General features: G+C 37.3%; 2 protein-coding genes across 2 annotated transcripts in view; one reads left to right on the forward strand and one right to left on the reverse strand.

The window, feature by feature from the left end:
• Positions 1-570: 570 nt before the first annotated feature.
• Positions 571-8,457, reverse strand: ap2s1 (adaptor related protein complex 2 subunit sigma 1). Its single transcript, XM_046862731.1, has 5 exons — positions 8,276-8,457; positions 7,649-7,798; positions 6,435-6,548; positions 3,815-3,874; positions 571-2,149 (listed from the first exon to the last, which is right to left on the reverse strand). The coding sequence occupies exons 1-5, from the start codon at positions 8,276-8,278 to the stop codon at positions 2,048-2,050; spliced, it is 429 nt and encodes a 142-aa protein (XP_046718687.1). The 5' UTR covers positions 8,279-8,457; the 3' UTR covers positions 571-2,047.
• Positions 8,458-10,770: 2,313 nt separating this feature from the next.
• Positions 10,771-15,264, forward strand: part of arhgap35a (Rho GTPase activating protein 35a) — a 65,310-nt gene continuing 60,816 nt past the window's right edge. The window contains 1 exon segment of the mRNA XM_046862662.1: positions 10,771-11,331. The gene's annotated coding sequence lies outside the window, so the exon portion shown is untranslated.

A 15,264-nucleotide genomic window follows, 5' to 3' on the forward strand; every position in this document is an offset into this window, starting at 1 on the left:
GAGATTTGTCCTTTTTTTTTTTTTCTATCTTCCATCTTTAGGTGCTTTAACATCAGTCACACAACAGTCACAGTCTCTTTACATTAGTACAGTCGTGTAATCTTGTATATCTTTCCATTAAGACTTTATCCAGTGTAGTCCAGGGTTTTAAAACTGCCTTTGTTTAGCCTGGAATAAATCCATTTTTCATATATAAACTAGAAGGACCTTTTATATGAATTCTTACATTTGAAAAAATGTTTACTCTCCAAAAGATGTGACCTTGCCTGAACTAACGCTGTAGCTAACAGTGAGGAAATGAAGGGGAAGAAATGAGCAAAAAAAAATTTATGCAGTCTAAAGAATTACTTTTATGGCTGATCGTAACAAGCCCTCAACCTCATTAACTGACATTAATGAAAGCTCATAAGATATTTAAAGGTTAATTGAACTTTCCTTGACACATCTATTTAATAGCGGTAGCCAGGTCATCTCTTCACCAGTAGATGGTGCTGCTGCACAGCAGTCTAGTTGCAATATTCTGGACAAATCATTTGCCACTGGCAAAAAAAAAAAAAAATTTAAAACAAGTGATTTGGATACTTTTATTTCTCTTTCTTTTTATGGGTACATACGGATCTGAACAAAGGGAATAAACAAACATTTAACTCGGTTCCGAAATCTCACAAGGACAAGTGCGTAATATATTTTGGATAAAAAAACTAACAAAAAAGAAATAAAAAAACAATGACATTGAAAAAATAAAAAACAGTTTGAAAAATATTTATGAAGCAAATTACAGATTCTGATTAAGCCTAGTCCAGAGCTAAAAGTACTGAGGAATGGTCATTTTCTTGCATGTATTGGTCCAGGTCTAAGTTAAATCAGAATCCAGAAAAGCAGTCAAAAGAAGCTCGAGGCTAGCCAGAGTGGTTGCTATGGAAGCGCTGGTTGCGCGCAGCGGCACAGAATCTGGAGATAAAAAGTAGATGCGGTCTTTTGTTGTGTGTATTTTCCCTTTGAGTGCTGCAAGATCTGTTCAGCCTTGCTGGCTTAACAAGCCCCCCATCACTGTCTGACTTTGTTCATTCAGCAACATACCATGATTTCTGCTAATAGCTCAATGTCTCGAGGTGTCTCAGATGCTCACATAGCCAGTGGGCTAACGCTAAACAGTTTGGCTTCGACTGTGTGCATGTTGGTACTGGTAACTACACAAAATAGGGGAGACGTTGCTTACTGGAACGAAGCTCTTCTTTTCAGACTGATGAGTGCTAAAACACATGGATATAGTTATATATAATATGTAATGTATATACACACACACACACACAATACAAAAACTCCCAGAACTAATGGTGTTACTCTGTGATTTTCACCTTTTTGTATTACATGATTGTAAATAGGTCTTCTCAGAAATTCCAGTTTTATGTATCATGCTGATTACTCAAGAGTTTAGTGTTAATGGGTTTATGGGCAAATTTCTAACCCTGCGCATAAAGATACACCTGGAGGTGGATGAGACAATATGAAAAACAGAGGCCTCACAAAAAAAAAAAAAAACTGCATGTCCAATCTTGAAGATCACTGGATTTTAAATTGAACGCACTAAAAAAAGGAGCAAAGGGAATAAAACAGGCAGTGCCATGTTGAGATGTAAAAATGCAAAGTTATACTATGTAAAGTGTTATGAGGTATTTAAAACATTTATTTGTATCCTGTAGTCAACTGGAGGGCTCACTGAAAAAGATCAATAGGGGGGATGGGGGGCTGCTTTGCAAACAGCTGTACATCTGAAAAAGGCGGTTAAAGAAATCAGGTGCACTCGCTTTTGTCAGGCTTTTCATTCTTCAACTGCGTTCAGTCAGCTTTCTCAGCACTGTAAATCTCAAACACTCTGAAAATCTTACATAGCACAGCTTTAAGAGGCTGAAATGTTGGGTTATATATGTGTATATATATCATTGACAACATCGATCCACAGAAAACAATAAGGACTGGCTTTCAGCAGATTCGAGATGATCCTGCTGCTGCTGCAGTGCTGTATGGCTGTGATTCAGGGACTTTTCTACTCCAGTGACTGCAGCATGAGTAGCTGCTTCAGGACCTTCGTCTGGCTCGTTTCTCGGATCTCTCCAGCCAGGAACATCTCGTCTACTACTGTGTACACCTGAGACAAAGAGAGAGAGAGCGAGCATGATGAAAACAGGACAGCTTTGCACATTACAAAGGTTTGCTAACATTAGAAAGAATGAAAATCATTTGATCCACTACTGCCTTTTTATCCAGAGCTGGCCAAAGTGATATGACATACATATTGTAATTAAATGATTTATGTTATGCAGATATGAGGTGGTATCAAAAGGTTTAAAAATAATGGTGCTATTCTAATCGCGTTCGATACCGCAGCTGCGATTTCACCATGGACAGAGTTAGAACAAAGAGCAAATGTGAAATTCGGCGTGAAACCGGGCAAATCTGCCACGGAGACGTTTGTCAATCTGCATGATCTCACTTCCAGATCGCCAGATTTGGCTCCTTCGGACTTCGCCCTCTTTCCAAGGTGCTTGACGTGATTCAGAAAGAAGATTTCCAGGACAAATTCCAGAAGTGGCAGGAATGCCAAGAGCGTTTTTTGAAGGCGATAGTGTGTAAATGTAGATGAATTAAGATTCTTTCTTGTAAACAGATCTGGCATGGAAACATTTGGACACCATTTCGTATCATCAAGAAATAAAGCATGACTAGGTGCACCATCATAGGAAAATAAGCAGACAGCATGGTTTGATGTTGGTACCGCTCCAAGTTTCATTACTTTTGTTTTATTCCTCTTATACTTCAGCAATTGTATCAAGGAAACACCGTATTTTTTCATCAGTTTATATTCATGAATAAATGAGTAAATGTCAATGTGCTAAAATGCCATAAATGTTGTGAAAAATTTCTGTTATAGAACAGTTTTAATCTGTTATTCCCTCACCAGCCTCGTTTCATAAAATATAGAGATGGATTGTCATTGTACTGAGAAGAGAAAGAAAGAAAAAAAAAAAAAAAAAACAGTTTTGGATGTTCAATAACGCCACAGTTTACACTGTTAGTGTTCGATTATACCCCCTCCCCGTCTGTTACTATAGAAACATCATCATTAGAGCAAGCCATGAATGTGAATTACAGCCAGCAGTTCTGTCTGAGCTGCTCTTACGTACAATTAGCCAACACCTGACCTTTAATTATCATGATTTACTTTCTTTCTTTTTTTCTGCTGCATCACCAAACCCTATTGGATTTTTTTCTGAAAAATATTCCATTAAGCGGAAATAGAGTCTGTCAGATCACGCTCATGTGAGTGCAACCTTTCCAACACAACAGACAGAGGTATGATGTGAGGTCCTCCACAGTCTGATTATATGTGAGAATTGTAATTGTGAGCAGATGGGCTCATTTTCTGCAGTAGGTTTTCTTTATCGCACGTGCTGCTGTTGGCGTGGGTGCAGCTCGTGCATTAGTTTTTTTTTTTTTTTTAAATATACAATCAGGCAATTAGCGATGGAGAGGCTGAACGCAATTATCACAGGCTCCTCTTAATTGCTTACAGTTTAGCCTTTATATGAAGCCTCCTCCACGCCGAAAAGATGTGCATGTGCTTAATTGTATGACTGTTATAATTATGCGGTAAATACCTGTCGCTATGGTAATCCTATTTACCTGCTCGATTTAGTTTTTGCACTGACATATTTTCTACAAAAATCGACTTCGGCATTATGTCTGTATTCTTCTAAAAAATGTGAATATCCCTTGTAGTTTTAGAGTGTTAGCCTGGGATATTTGTACTTACCTTGTAGAAATTGAAGACCAAATCTAATTCACACACGTTGTGGAAGTATTCGTTTAAGACCTGTCGAAAGATGAGAATCAGAATAAGGAACGATGCTTTAAATTGCAGTGTACAAATAAAAATGCTATGCCAACTTATTAACTAAGTACTGAGTAAAGGGTATGAATAATTATGCACGTGGGTTTTTTTTTTCCATTTAAAAAAGATTACAGATGCTTCTAGAATTCTGTTTCCACTTTGTCATTATGGGGAACTGAGTGTAGATTAAAGAGAAAGGATTGTAATATCAGGCTGTAACACACACACACACACACACACACACACACACACACACACACACACACACACACACACACACACACACACACACACACACACACACACACACACACACACACTGTAATATAGACAAGTTTGTCCAGACAAATCTTTTAGCTCCCCTCCTATACATAGTCGCCCATCGCTATCCTCCCTCTTCCAAATAGATCAGCTTACTGATGCCCATGACTGGTTAGTGTCTCTGTGATTGACAGGAGAGAGAGTATATTCCACTCTCTTAAAAACATCAATACAAATTTGTTCCCTCGTTTCCTGGCCATGGATGGCTGTTGCATCATCGGGATTTAAGCTTGTGATCTCTTGGCAATTGGCTTTTCTTTTGTGCAAATTTTTTGCAGTAAGACCAAACAGTAAAAAAAAGGACTGTGCAGTCAGGGACCCTTTTAAATTTAAAATAATTTCCCTGGACCACTGACTCCGGATTAATTTTTAAATGAAAATAAGACAACAATTCAAACCAGAGGCCTAAATCTGTAACATTAAGTTATCGGTAATATCTTTGCATTAGGTCCTGTATACATGCAGAACAGGTGAGCTGGTGAGGAACACTTAACATCGATGAGTGACCTTCAACTAAAATAAATGCTAAAGAATGGCTCCTCTGCACAGAAATATTTGACCCCATTACAAGTAGTGGTTATTATAGGGCGAGTGTAACGGGGGATGAGATTTGGGAGTCGTGCACATTGCAGGACAGAGGAAGTCCCAGCATTCCAGGTCACTGTGCTCTTAAACTGCTCAAAACTAGAATCTCTCACACAGCATTAGAGAAGAGGAAACAGGATCATAGAACAGATTAGCGCAATGCAGCACAATGTATTGTTTATGAAATCATTACTGCAATCGCTACTGCACTTTGATCAATCTGAGTAATGTTCTGTTAACGATTGGATAAATTCTGAAATCTATTTTCATTAAAAAAATAAAAATAAAATCAAGATCAGTTGATACTCATGACATCACCGCATTATGTAGAAATTTTAAGCAAATCAGAATTTGAATAAAGTTTATTACAATATTAAGAAATTTGTAATCAACTGGTTGTTGGATCTTTTTCTTTTTTGTTTCTAGAGTCTGGAGAATAAAATAATCACGTGTCAGTGTCTTGTATACTTCGGTGGAGTATTAAGAATTAGCATTTAAAAAGATGAACATGTGATGACTGTGACTAAAAGGCAATTCTATCATATTTAAAAGGTTTAAAAATCGAAAGAAATGTAGGCTTGAGTAAAATGTGAAAGAAAAGGGAGGATCTAAAATGCTGAACCTGATTGGGAGAATTGTGATTTCAAATTTAAATTTTCAAATAATTTTAATTGTTTACATTTTTTTTAGATTCTAGAATATTGTAATATTAGAATAGTATTTAATGATAGCATGTGTGTCACTTTGTCATATTCCTTTCTGCCCATGCTTTGCAGCTCTTTTAGATACTACAGCTTTTATTTTTAACATTTAAGCTATTGCTAAAATGATTCCTCGAGTAACTCAAACACACACACACACACACACACACACACACACACACACACACACACACAAAAAAAAAAAAACATTGAGGCAAATTCGTTTAGTCCATTTAACTGCACAGGGAGCACTGTGTTTTCCCACGGACCAGTATTACTGACGCACCACCCGCTAAACTCTGGACCGCTCTGGACAGGTAAAACACGCTGCAGAATGAAAAAATGGAGGAACGGGAGAAAACAGAGGGTCGAGGAGAAGATTCAGGACAAAAGAAAACGAGTTTTTCCAAAGTTTGGGATCATAAACAAAGAAAACTACAGTTATTTGAAATAGATTTTTATATTTTTATTTATATATTTGTATTTTCATGTAATATGGCAATTAAATGCATTAAATGGGTTTAGTTTTCACCGATATTCTTGTATGCAATATCAGCAATAAAAGTAGTTTTTTTCTAAAAAGGAAACTAATTACTTTTGTTTCTTTTAAGAGACCCGTCCTATTTTCTCTTGTTTATTTAATATTGCTAAAGAAAATGAAAATAAAAAGTATCCAATTACTCAATTAATCGACCAAATAATCTTTAGAATACTCAATTACTAAAATAACGGATAACTGCAGCCTTAATATAATTGTTAACATTTCAGTAGCGAGATGCTACCACTTTTCTATCAAAAGTACATGGAACCCAAGTTGCAGTAATATGTTAATTTTTAATGCTATCATTCGCAGAAATGGTACATTTTAAAACACAAGACAAAGCGGCTCATTTCTGAAGATGAATTGTTTTTTCCCTTTAAGATTTAAGTCTTACCTCCACAAAGTTGTGAATACCCTCCAGGTAGGCCAGGTTATTATCCGTGACATCCACACAGATACAGAAGTACAGACCAGCATAGCGCCTGTAGATAATCTTGAAGTTTCTGAACTGCAGTGCAGAGAAACACATCTTCAGAAGATGCTTTTACATCACCACATACAGTACCTCGTTTTTATTTTATTTTTTATGGTTAAGGTAACTCAATTATGCACACTTCTGGAGAATTTTATTAACACACCATTAAATTCACATATTATATTATAAACAGGCTTTCACGTTTCTTCCATTAGGGGAAAAATAATCCTTCTGAACAAACACAGCATGTGATCTTATGCGCCAGGCTCCATGGCTTCGAGCCCTTCACGTCCGATGTAGAAATGGTTACAGAATCACGACAATGGTCCCAGAAAACCATTTCCTCCATGCCTGACATGCACAGCAAACTCGCTAGTTATAAAGTGTGTAACTGTGGTGTTACACTATTTGAAATATGAAAACTAAATTACAGGTTGTTAGGTGGCTTGTTAATTCTCTGAAATGCCCGAATGACGATGCTTTTTTGAACATTTTAGACCTTTAAAAAAATGTTTTATATATGCTTCAATGAAAAACATGGATGAGAACCCTTTTCCAAAAAACAATGCTTAAGCTGTAGAGGTACTTTCACGTTATTGTATCATTCATTTAAAGAAAACAATGGTAATACTGTTGCATATTGAAAATATACTCAGGCATACATTTGCAAAATACAGGCTGTAGTGGTAATAATAACAACGGACAAAACTTAATTTTTAGAAGCAGAAAATGTTTAGAAAACGTAATTTTTAAACTCTTAATACCCCGAATGCCCCAGTTCTTCTATGTTGTTCGAAAATCATTTTAGGAAAAATCCGTCAGCCCCTTTGTTCTAGCCAATTATAATAGGGTGGGCTTGTACAAATAATCGGTGTGCAATCAGCAGGTGTGGCACCAACACCTAATCCAGTTCTCCGATAACGAAGAGTGATAATAAAAAAACATTTATTTGATTGATTGATTTAATCGATTGATGGTCCAAACTGTTAAATTCACTGTTCTACCAAAATCTACAAAATTCAGGAGCAGATTTGGATTCTCATATCCTTGTGCTCTTTAAAGGACAATTAAAAAAAATAATAAAAATAAAAGACAGAGAAGAGACAGAAAATAAGATATGAGAACCTTCATACCTCAACGAAGTTAGTGTGTTTGGCATCTCGAACTGTCACTACTGCATGAACCTCCTCAATGAGCTTCTGCTTCTCATCATCATCAAACTGCATGTACCATTTGGCCAGTCTGGTTTTTCCTGCTCGGTTTTGGATCAGAATGAAGCGAATCTAGAAAAGAAAAAGGAGAAGGAAATAATTGAGAGAAAGTCAGGGTGTGTTACTCAGTAACTCAGAGGGTCACCACAGCAGACCTGATCATGGTTGTATACTGAAGAGAGGAACACAGATGTGCATCTGTTAGTCTTTAAAAGTCCATCATGCTTTTTTTTGATGTGTTATATAAATAAACACAAAGCAGTGTTGGACATTAGGCATGAAGTTAGTGATAAAACGCAAATGTATGTGGTTTCGTCGGTTCTAACACTCGCAGCTCGCTGACTCTAATGACATTAAACACTTTTACCAAATTACTGGTTGAATAATATTGATTAAAATCATACCCTATGTTTCTTCCCCTTATCACTCCGTTCATTCATTACTACTCCATATTCCATTTATCTGTATCAGTTAGCAACACGGCTACCTTCTACTAGCAAGACTAGCTTATCAGGATGATAGTTAATAATAATACGAAATCAAACTTACCATGTCTTTAGGCTTCCGGTATTCAATAGTAACTAAATAATGCTACTTATCCCACCTCTTGATAATCCTGCACATAAAATTTATTTCGAATTATAAGACCTCTAATGGGCCGGCCTTCGGTGCAGCTAACCTGTTATTTTCTCTTCACCGGACGCTAGAGGCCTGGAGAACGCGAGGAATTATGGGTAATGACGTTTTACAATGTTGGGCTTTTAACGGTATGTAATGGGAAAGAAGGAAAAAGAAAACTACAAGTTCCATCTGACGTTAAGGCGATGCTGTGACGATACACTGACGATACAGTGACGGAGGATCATGTGAGAGATTTTGACGTTCTGTATGAGAAATGTTTCGACTTTTATTTGCGTGAAATGCGTAAAATTGATTATTATTATTATTATTATTATTATTATTATTATTATTATTATTATTAACTTTAGATAACTTTAAAAAATAGTTGTATACTATCAGATAAACATTTTATTATAATATATTTTACTTACATTTTGAAATAAATTCATTTATTTTACTCTTTATATATATTTTTTATACTTTTTAAAACTTTTATCTTTATGTTGTGTGATCAGTGTAACATAAATCTTTTGCAGTGTTATGCTGATCTTGGCTAACAATGTGTCAGGAATTAAAGAAAAAGATCAACAGCATCCTTAATAATGACATGATTGTCCAGGATGGAGTTTCTGATTGCACAACAGTGAGAGGGAGAGGGAGGGGGTGTAGAGACAGAGTGGGGTGAGACAGAGGAAGGGAGAGAGGGGATAAAGAGAGGGAAGGAGAGATGGGGGATGAGAGAGGGAGAGAGAGAGAGAGGAATGTAGCAGCCCTCAGGACTGAAATATTTTAAGTGGAGGAGCAATAAACTCTCTTAGTTTGTTGCTTTTATCGCTGGAGAGTTTTTTGTCGATTTTGGTAATAGTTTTGGTCCTTAGCTCACATTATTCACATCCGAGCGGATTTTGGTGCAGCGTTTAAAGGCCCTTAATCATGTTGCATTGTGTCTGTGTGCCACTTATTTTAATAACATATTTTTTCCAGCATGTCATTGTGTGGTCAGTTTAATTTACATCATTGTAGCTCTATTGTTTCCTGATTTTTTTGTTTATGTCTAATCCAAATTATAACACAAAGCAATCTGACACAAATCTTAGTGGACGTGGAAGTGTAAAATGCAGTAAGGAATTAGTAGTGCTTTGTTTCATTAGATATTACAATGATGTTTTTTTTTCTAAAACCTGGTGTGAAAAAATAAATCTATCAAACCATTCACACACACACACACACACACACACACACACACACACACACACACACACACACACACACACACACACAGGCAGGCTAAATTAGGCTTTCTGGAAAATCATAGCACAATAACACTGATTTTTTTAAATGCCTCTTTATCCTCAGCTTTAATATCTAATTTAATTTCAAACTCTTGCAAAACACCTTCCCAGAAGAATAAAGATTATTATAACAGCAAATTGGGACAAATGTGTAATGGGATCTTTAAAAAGCACACACAAATCTTATGCTCAGGTGTCCACAAACTTTTGTCTTTTTGTGAAGTTAAATTTAAGCTTAGGAGAAACCTGAAAACATTATTATTAGGAGCTTTGAACTAGTACCATTGCTAGTTATGATGATGATGATGATGATGATTACAGAAAGGGGGTTTATGTTGTGATCATATGGTATCTGATCACGTATATGACCATAAGTGATTAAATTGCTTCTCAGCAGGACTCATATGGCTGCTGGGTGACTCACTGCTCTGCTCTCTCCAGCTCTTCAGAATGATTAATGTCCTTGGCTGTAAAACACATGTGAATTCTGAAACTTAATTTTCATAACCAGCAGAGCCTCAGGGACAATAATCCTGACCTCTGTTTTGTGCCATTGATTATGGCAGAATTTAAGTGCCATAATAAATGGAGATTGGGGGTCTCCTAAGGTACAGTGTAAAATGCAGAAAATAATAACAAAAGAAATGAATAAACGAAATAAAAAAAGTAGAGCAACAAAAAACTTGAATTTAGTGATGAAATAATGCAAATGTGAACATATAAGAAGAGCCAATAAAAGCAAGAAGAGACATAACATCAGTATTGATGATGTTGATAATAATAATAATTATTATTATTATTTGCCTTTCAATGCAACCATCACTCATTAAAGGTATAAACAATAAAGGAGCCATCCAAGCAACAAATAAATGCTATTAACATTAATACAAATATATATTTTTTTCTTTTAATATTATTGCTGTTAATATTCTTTAAACGGTCAATAGTTGTGCACATATGCAACGTTTAATGGTCTTTGTGCATTTGTGTATTCGTTTCCTATTTTGTGTGTGTGTGTGTGTGTGTGTGTGTGTTTGAGTTTGAGAGGAGGAGAGTCTGGGAACGGGAGAGGATCCGCCATTATTGGGAAGCTGAAAAACCCCGCACTTACGCGCACACACACACACGTTCATGCGCGCACACACACACACACACACACACTCAGCCAGAAATGATTGTTTTGTGCGGTGCGTCAGCTCTGGGCACGGGTCTGATTTCCGCGGATACATTGTACACTTGGTCGCAGTAGAGTTGTAGAGAAGCGTCCGGCGGCTGAGACACGGACAAGTCGGGATGGTTTTTGGGGAACAACAAAGGAAATAAGAAGTGGTGGAAAGAGCGAGCTGGGCGCAGGGAACACACACACCCGATACCAGTCTTTCTCTCTCTCTCTCTCTCTTGCTCTCTCTCCCCCTCCCTCCTTCTCTACGCCCCCCTCCTTTCCCAGCAGAAACACAGGCAGAGATCCGGCTTGTTTTTCTTCTCTGTTTGATTCTGCCTGTTTCTCTTCCACCAACTCCTTCCTGGATTCATCATTTCTACTAAAGAGAAAAGTACTGAGACACTTGAGCAACTAAAAAAAAAGGGAGATAATGAAATGACTGCGAGTCGAATACAGAGAAGTGTTGTTTCTGCTGTTCTGATCTAAAGGACAGAAGAAAACGAGTGGAGAAGACAGACAGGAATGCTATGGTATGTACGAGTCCTTTGCTTTTCTTGATTTGTTTGTTTGTTTGTTTGTTCGTTTGTTTTTTGTTTAAACGGAGGCGAAACAAATATAAAACTAGAAAGTCTTATTGAGGAGTTGAGCACGAGAATGTATTTGTACCCCATGTGAAATAAAATGTGGAGAAGTGAATGTAGTGAACATGAGAGACAATGTTGGAAGTGTGTTATGGGATTGGGGCTCAGCAATTCCCCTTTTCTTTTCTTTTTCTTTTTTTTTCTTTCTTGGAGGCTGTGCAGGGGCCTTTGACGACATTTATGGCTGTTTTACATCCTTTCGGTGTGCCTATTAAGTGTGAGCAGTTCTTTTGTGAGATCTGTTCGTTTAAACAGTTTAAGGAACAGCACCAGTGGTGCTTCCAGTCATGGCTGTCATGTGCACTAATGGGAGATGAGGAGAGCCCATTGCAGGACCATTGTTATTTTTAATGGAGTCCATTTACTAGTATGTGGATGGAAGATTATTACCTTATTACAGATATGTGAACTTAAACCAAAAAATAAACGAATAAATGCAAAAATAAGGCAGGCTGAGTCATGGTTTAAAACGTTCTTCCCTGGTTCGTTTCCAGCTCTGTTGTAAATCACTTATCATGTTTTTCTTTTTCCCAGGCCTTGTACAATTATCAGTGTGTCAAAGATAAAAAGAATGAAATTCAGTCGATTTGAGATGATTTGAACTGTCTGTCAATTGCAAATGGTTTGTCCCCTAGACGACAAACTCTCTTTCTCTGTCAACAAAGTTCCCTGTTCCTCTATAGACATATTGGAAAGGTTTCAATCACTCACTGTGTGAAACCAATAAATCTTCCAACTGTAGGCTTTTATGCCGAAGGGAGTAGAAAAGTCGAAGGAATTTTGTTTTCTGGTTGGAGAGTTTATGGTGCATTGCTTTCAGGCCAAGGTCCTCACGTCTCACTCCGAACGAGGCCGCACTGTTTTAATATCCTGCTTTCTATTCACAAGGTCACAGCGTGTCTCTTGAAAGGTGCCATTTCTTTTTCCCCCGAGTTGCACTGTGTTCGGCATTATGTTCCGTGCGCAGGTGTTTGTGTGGGTTTGTTCAAGATAATGTTTCAGTAGCATGGCCTTAGACTTTGGATGTTGGTTAATAACTTGCATTTGGTCCAAAAGTCTACGCAGAATGAATGAGTGTTGAGTTCTTGTAAACATCCGTGTCATTTTAAAGACTCTTTGGCCTGCACAGTATCTAAATATGGTTTACTGGCGGCCATGCAGCTCTGAGGGAACACGGAGAGGAGTTTTGCACGTCAAAGCCTGTGGAATTTGTTGACCAGAATTAACGGAGCAGAAACGAGTCCATGTTCCTCGGCTAAGGTCAAACTGTCAAAAGTTTATCAAATCAGGAATGACGGATAAGGGAGAGTGGAATGTCTGCCTAGTTTTTCCCCCAGTAGTATGCCTAATCCATGTGTACCAGAAAGTGAGCTTTGCTTCAGTTGTGCAATTGTAAATGATGTGAAATGTTCAGTGGTGGGAAATATCCTCGAACAACAGTTACTGTCGAGTTCCTTTTTTAATGCAAATACTGTTAATTAGCTTTGTTCCTCTATTATTTTTTTTATAAGATACGTGTGTGAGAGTGCGTAGTGAGACCGCTTAACCATATTCTCCCATCTGGCCAAGCATTCATTAAAAGAAAATCTGTTGTGGTTCTTATGCAATGTAATGAAAATACAACATAAGGTGTTGGAATAGGTGTAATGTGTGTGTGTGTGTGTGTGTGTGTGTGTGTGTGTGTGTGTGTGTGTGTGTGTGTGTGTGTGGGAGGGGTACTCAAGAATAAATTCAGCAAATTTATTGTCACATTCTTTCGTAATTTTCTGTCAGTTTACACACATGCATATAAAACCCAAACATTTGGCCTTAAAAATAGAGGGGAAAGTGCTTTACTTTCTCAGTTTAAGATTTTTTCATCATGTTTCCAATCAAGAGAACAAAAAAATCTGCTATTAATAGTATTGAATAATTAGGAAAATTCATGTGTATGTTTGACCTGGGAATATTATTAAAATTCTTTGCCTCTTCAACAAGCAACTTGGTGGTACAAGGTGTTGATCTCCATTACTTGACCACACCCATGCTTTTGGCATGTTCTGTAGAATAGGAACCAAATGACATATGGCTAAAATGGTTAGTTTGAATTTCACAATAAAACGGAAGCTTGTTTACCACTTGCATATTTTTGTCGTATCTTTTATCTCTCTGGTTGGCTCTGTGTTACAGCAAACACACAACTTTGAGCCATGAAGGTGGAATATTAACAGCATGTTGCTGCTTTATTGTAAATGACCTTCCAGCACTGCACATAGTTTGTACAGCGTGTTCATTTTCAAAAATGATTTTCCACCCAGCTGTAGTTCTAAATAGGTTGCAAGAGGGAATGTAAGTGTCTTTTTTTTTTTTATTATTATAATTTTTTTTTTTTAAACATTACTGCATCCACCATTGTAATCAGTGTTCTAAGAACAGCTTTTCTTTCTGAGTATCCTGATGAAAATGCTTGATAAAAGGAATCAGGGGCTTATGTAAGTTTAATCTCTCATTCCTCATCTTTATCTGTATCTTGCTTATATTTATTCCTTGCTTGTGTGAACTTCTGTTAGCCAGGCATCCCAGATTTGAGTGTTTACAACCATTTAGCTCTGTTTGTCGACTAGCTTTAGTGGTGCAAAGAACTTTGTCATACTGAGTCACCAACTAAAGCTTCAGGGATTGACTTCAGCATTAATGAAACCATTTATTGGCCAGCAAATCTGTTCCATATTGTTTTTGTTAATAAATATGCCATGAAGCTGCTTTGGTGCAGAAACCAACCTAATAAAAACTGAATAATCCTGCAAATCATTATTACTATACAGATCTACTGTGTTCCTGTTGATCCAAGTTATCTTATTACCTCTTATTATATTATGTTCTTTCGACTGTCCTTAACATCATGTATTATAAATGCTTAAGTGGTTCAAACATAATCAATAACCTGGTAAGTGTTTTTGTGATTTCACTTTTAAGTGAGCCAAAGCTTTGCCATTCAGGTCAGGGAGTCTTTCGGTTTTCATTCTATGAAAGCAGGTGGTGGCTTGTGAATCTAGTCCATACAAGTCTTGACCGTACCCTCACTGACAGCCTTTGCCTAGTCTCAATTTCATCCATCCAACACTTCTGCTCATAGGCTTCCATTAACCTGAGACATTCCTAATCATATATTTTGATATTCTAATGCACATGAATGTTTTTCAAGGTTTACTTAATGTAAAAAGTGGTGATTTTAATTAAATGCTTGGGTTTGATCAAGCGAAGACCTAATTTTAGCTGCTTTAGAATATCTACACCAGATTACACCGCTCCTGTTCTGAATAGCTGCCTTGTTCGAAACTGGATTACGCTGGATGGAAGCTTGCATTTGGTAATAAGGAACTAAATTTCCATTAAGACATGTGCTGGAGTTATATGGGTTCTCCTGACACCACCTCCTCCCTCGAATCTTTTGATAACTTAGTACTATCAGGGAGTGGGGAGCAACAAGGGGATTCGATATGAACCAACATTAACAGTCGATAATGCTCCGAAAAGGCTACTAGAAAGCTCAGAGGACACTAGAATCAATACAACGATGGTCATACGACTTTAATGGGTATCACAGCCCCAAAAGACCAGATTAGAGCTGGTGTACGCATTCACCACAAATGATCACATCTGCACTGGTTCTTTTGGGGGAGGGGTAGCGCGCGCACTCTTCTCCAAAGAAAAGCGGCTTTCCATTGTCGGAGTGTTTCAAATCACACGCCATCGGTCTTTGCAACAATGGAGGGCCATGTTGTTTTAAAGAATGGTGTCCATGGTGATGTACTCGCAGCGAACGTTGTGTAGCTATGGCCG

This window comes from Silurus meridionalis, chromosome 12 (assembly GCF_014805685.1).
Source record: "Silurus meridionalis isolate SWU-2019-XX chromosome 12, ASM1480568v1, whole genome shotgun sequence".
Taxonomy (NCBI): domain Eukaryota; kingdom Metazoa; phylum Chordata; class Actinopteri; order Siluriformes; family Siluridae; genus Silurus; species Silurus meridionalis.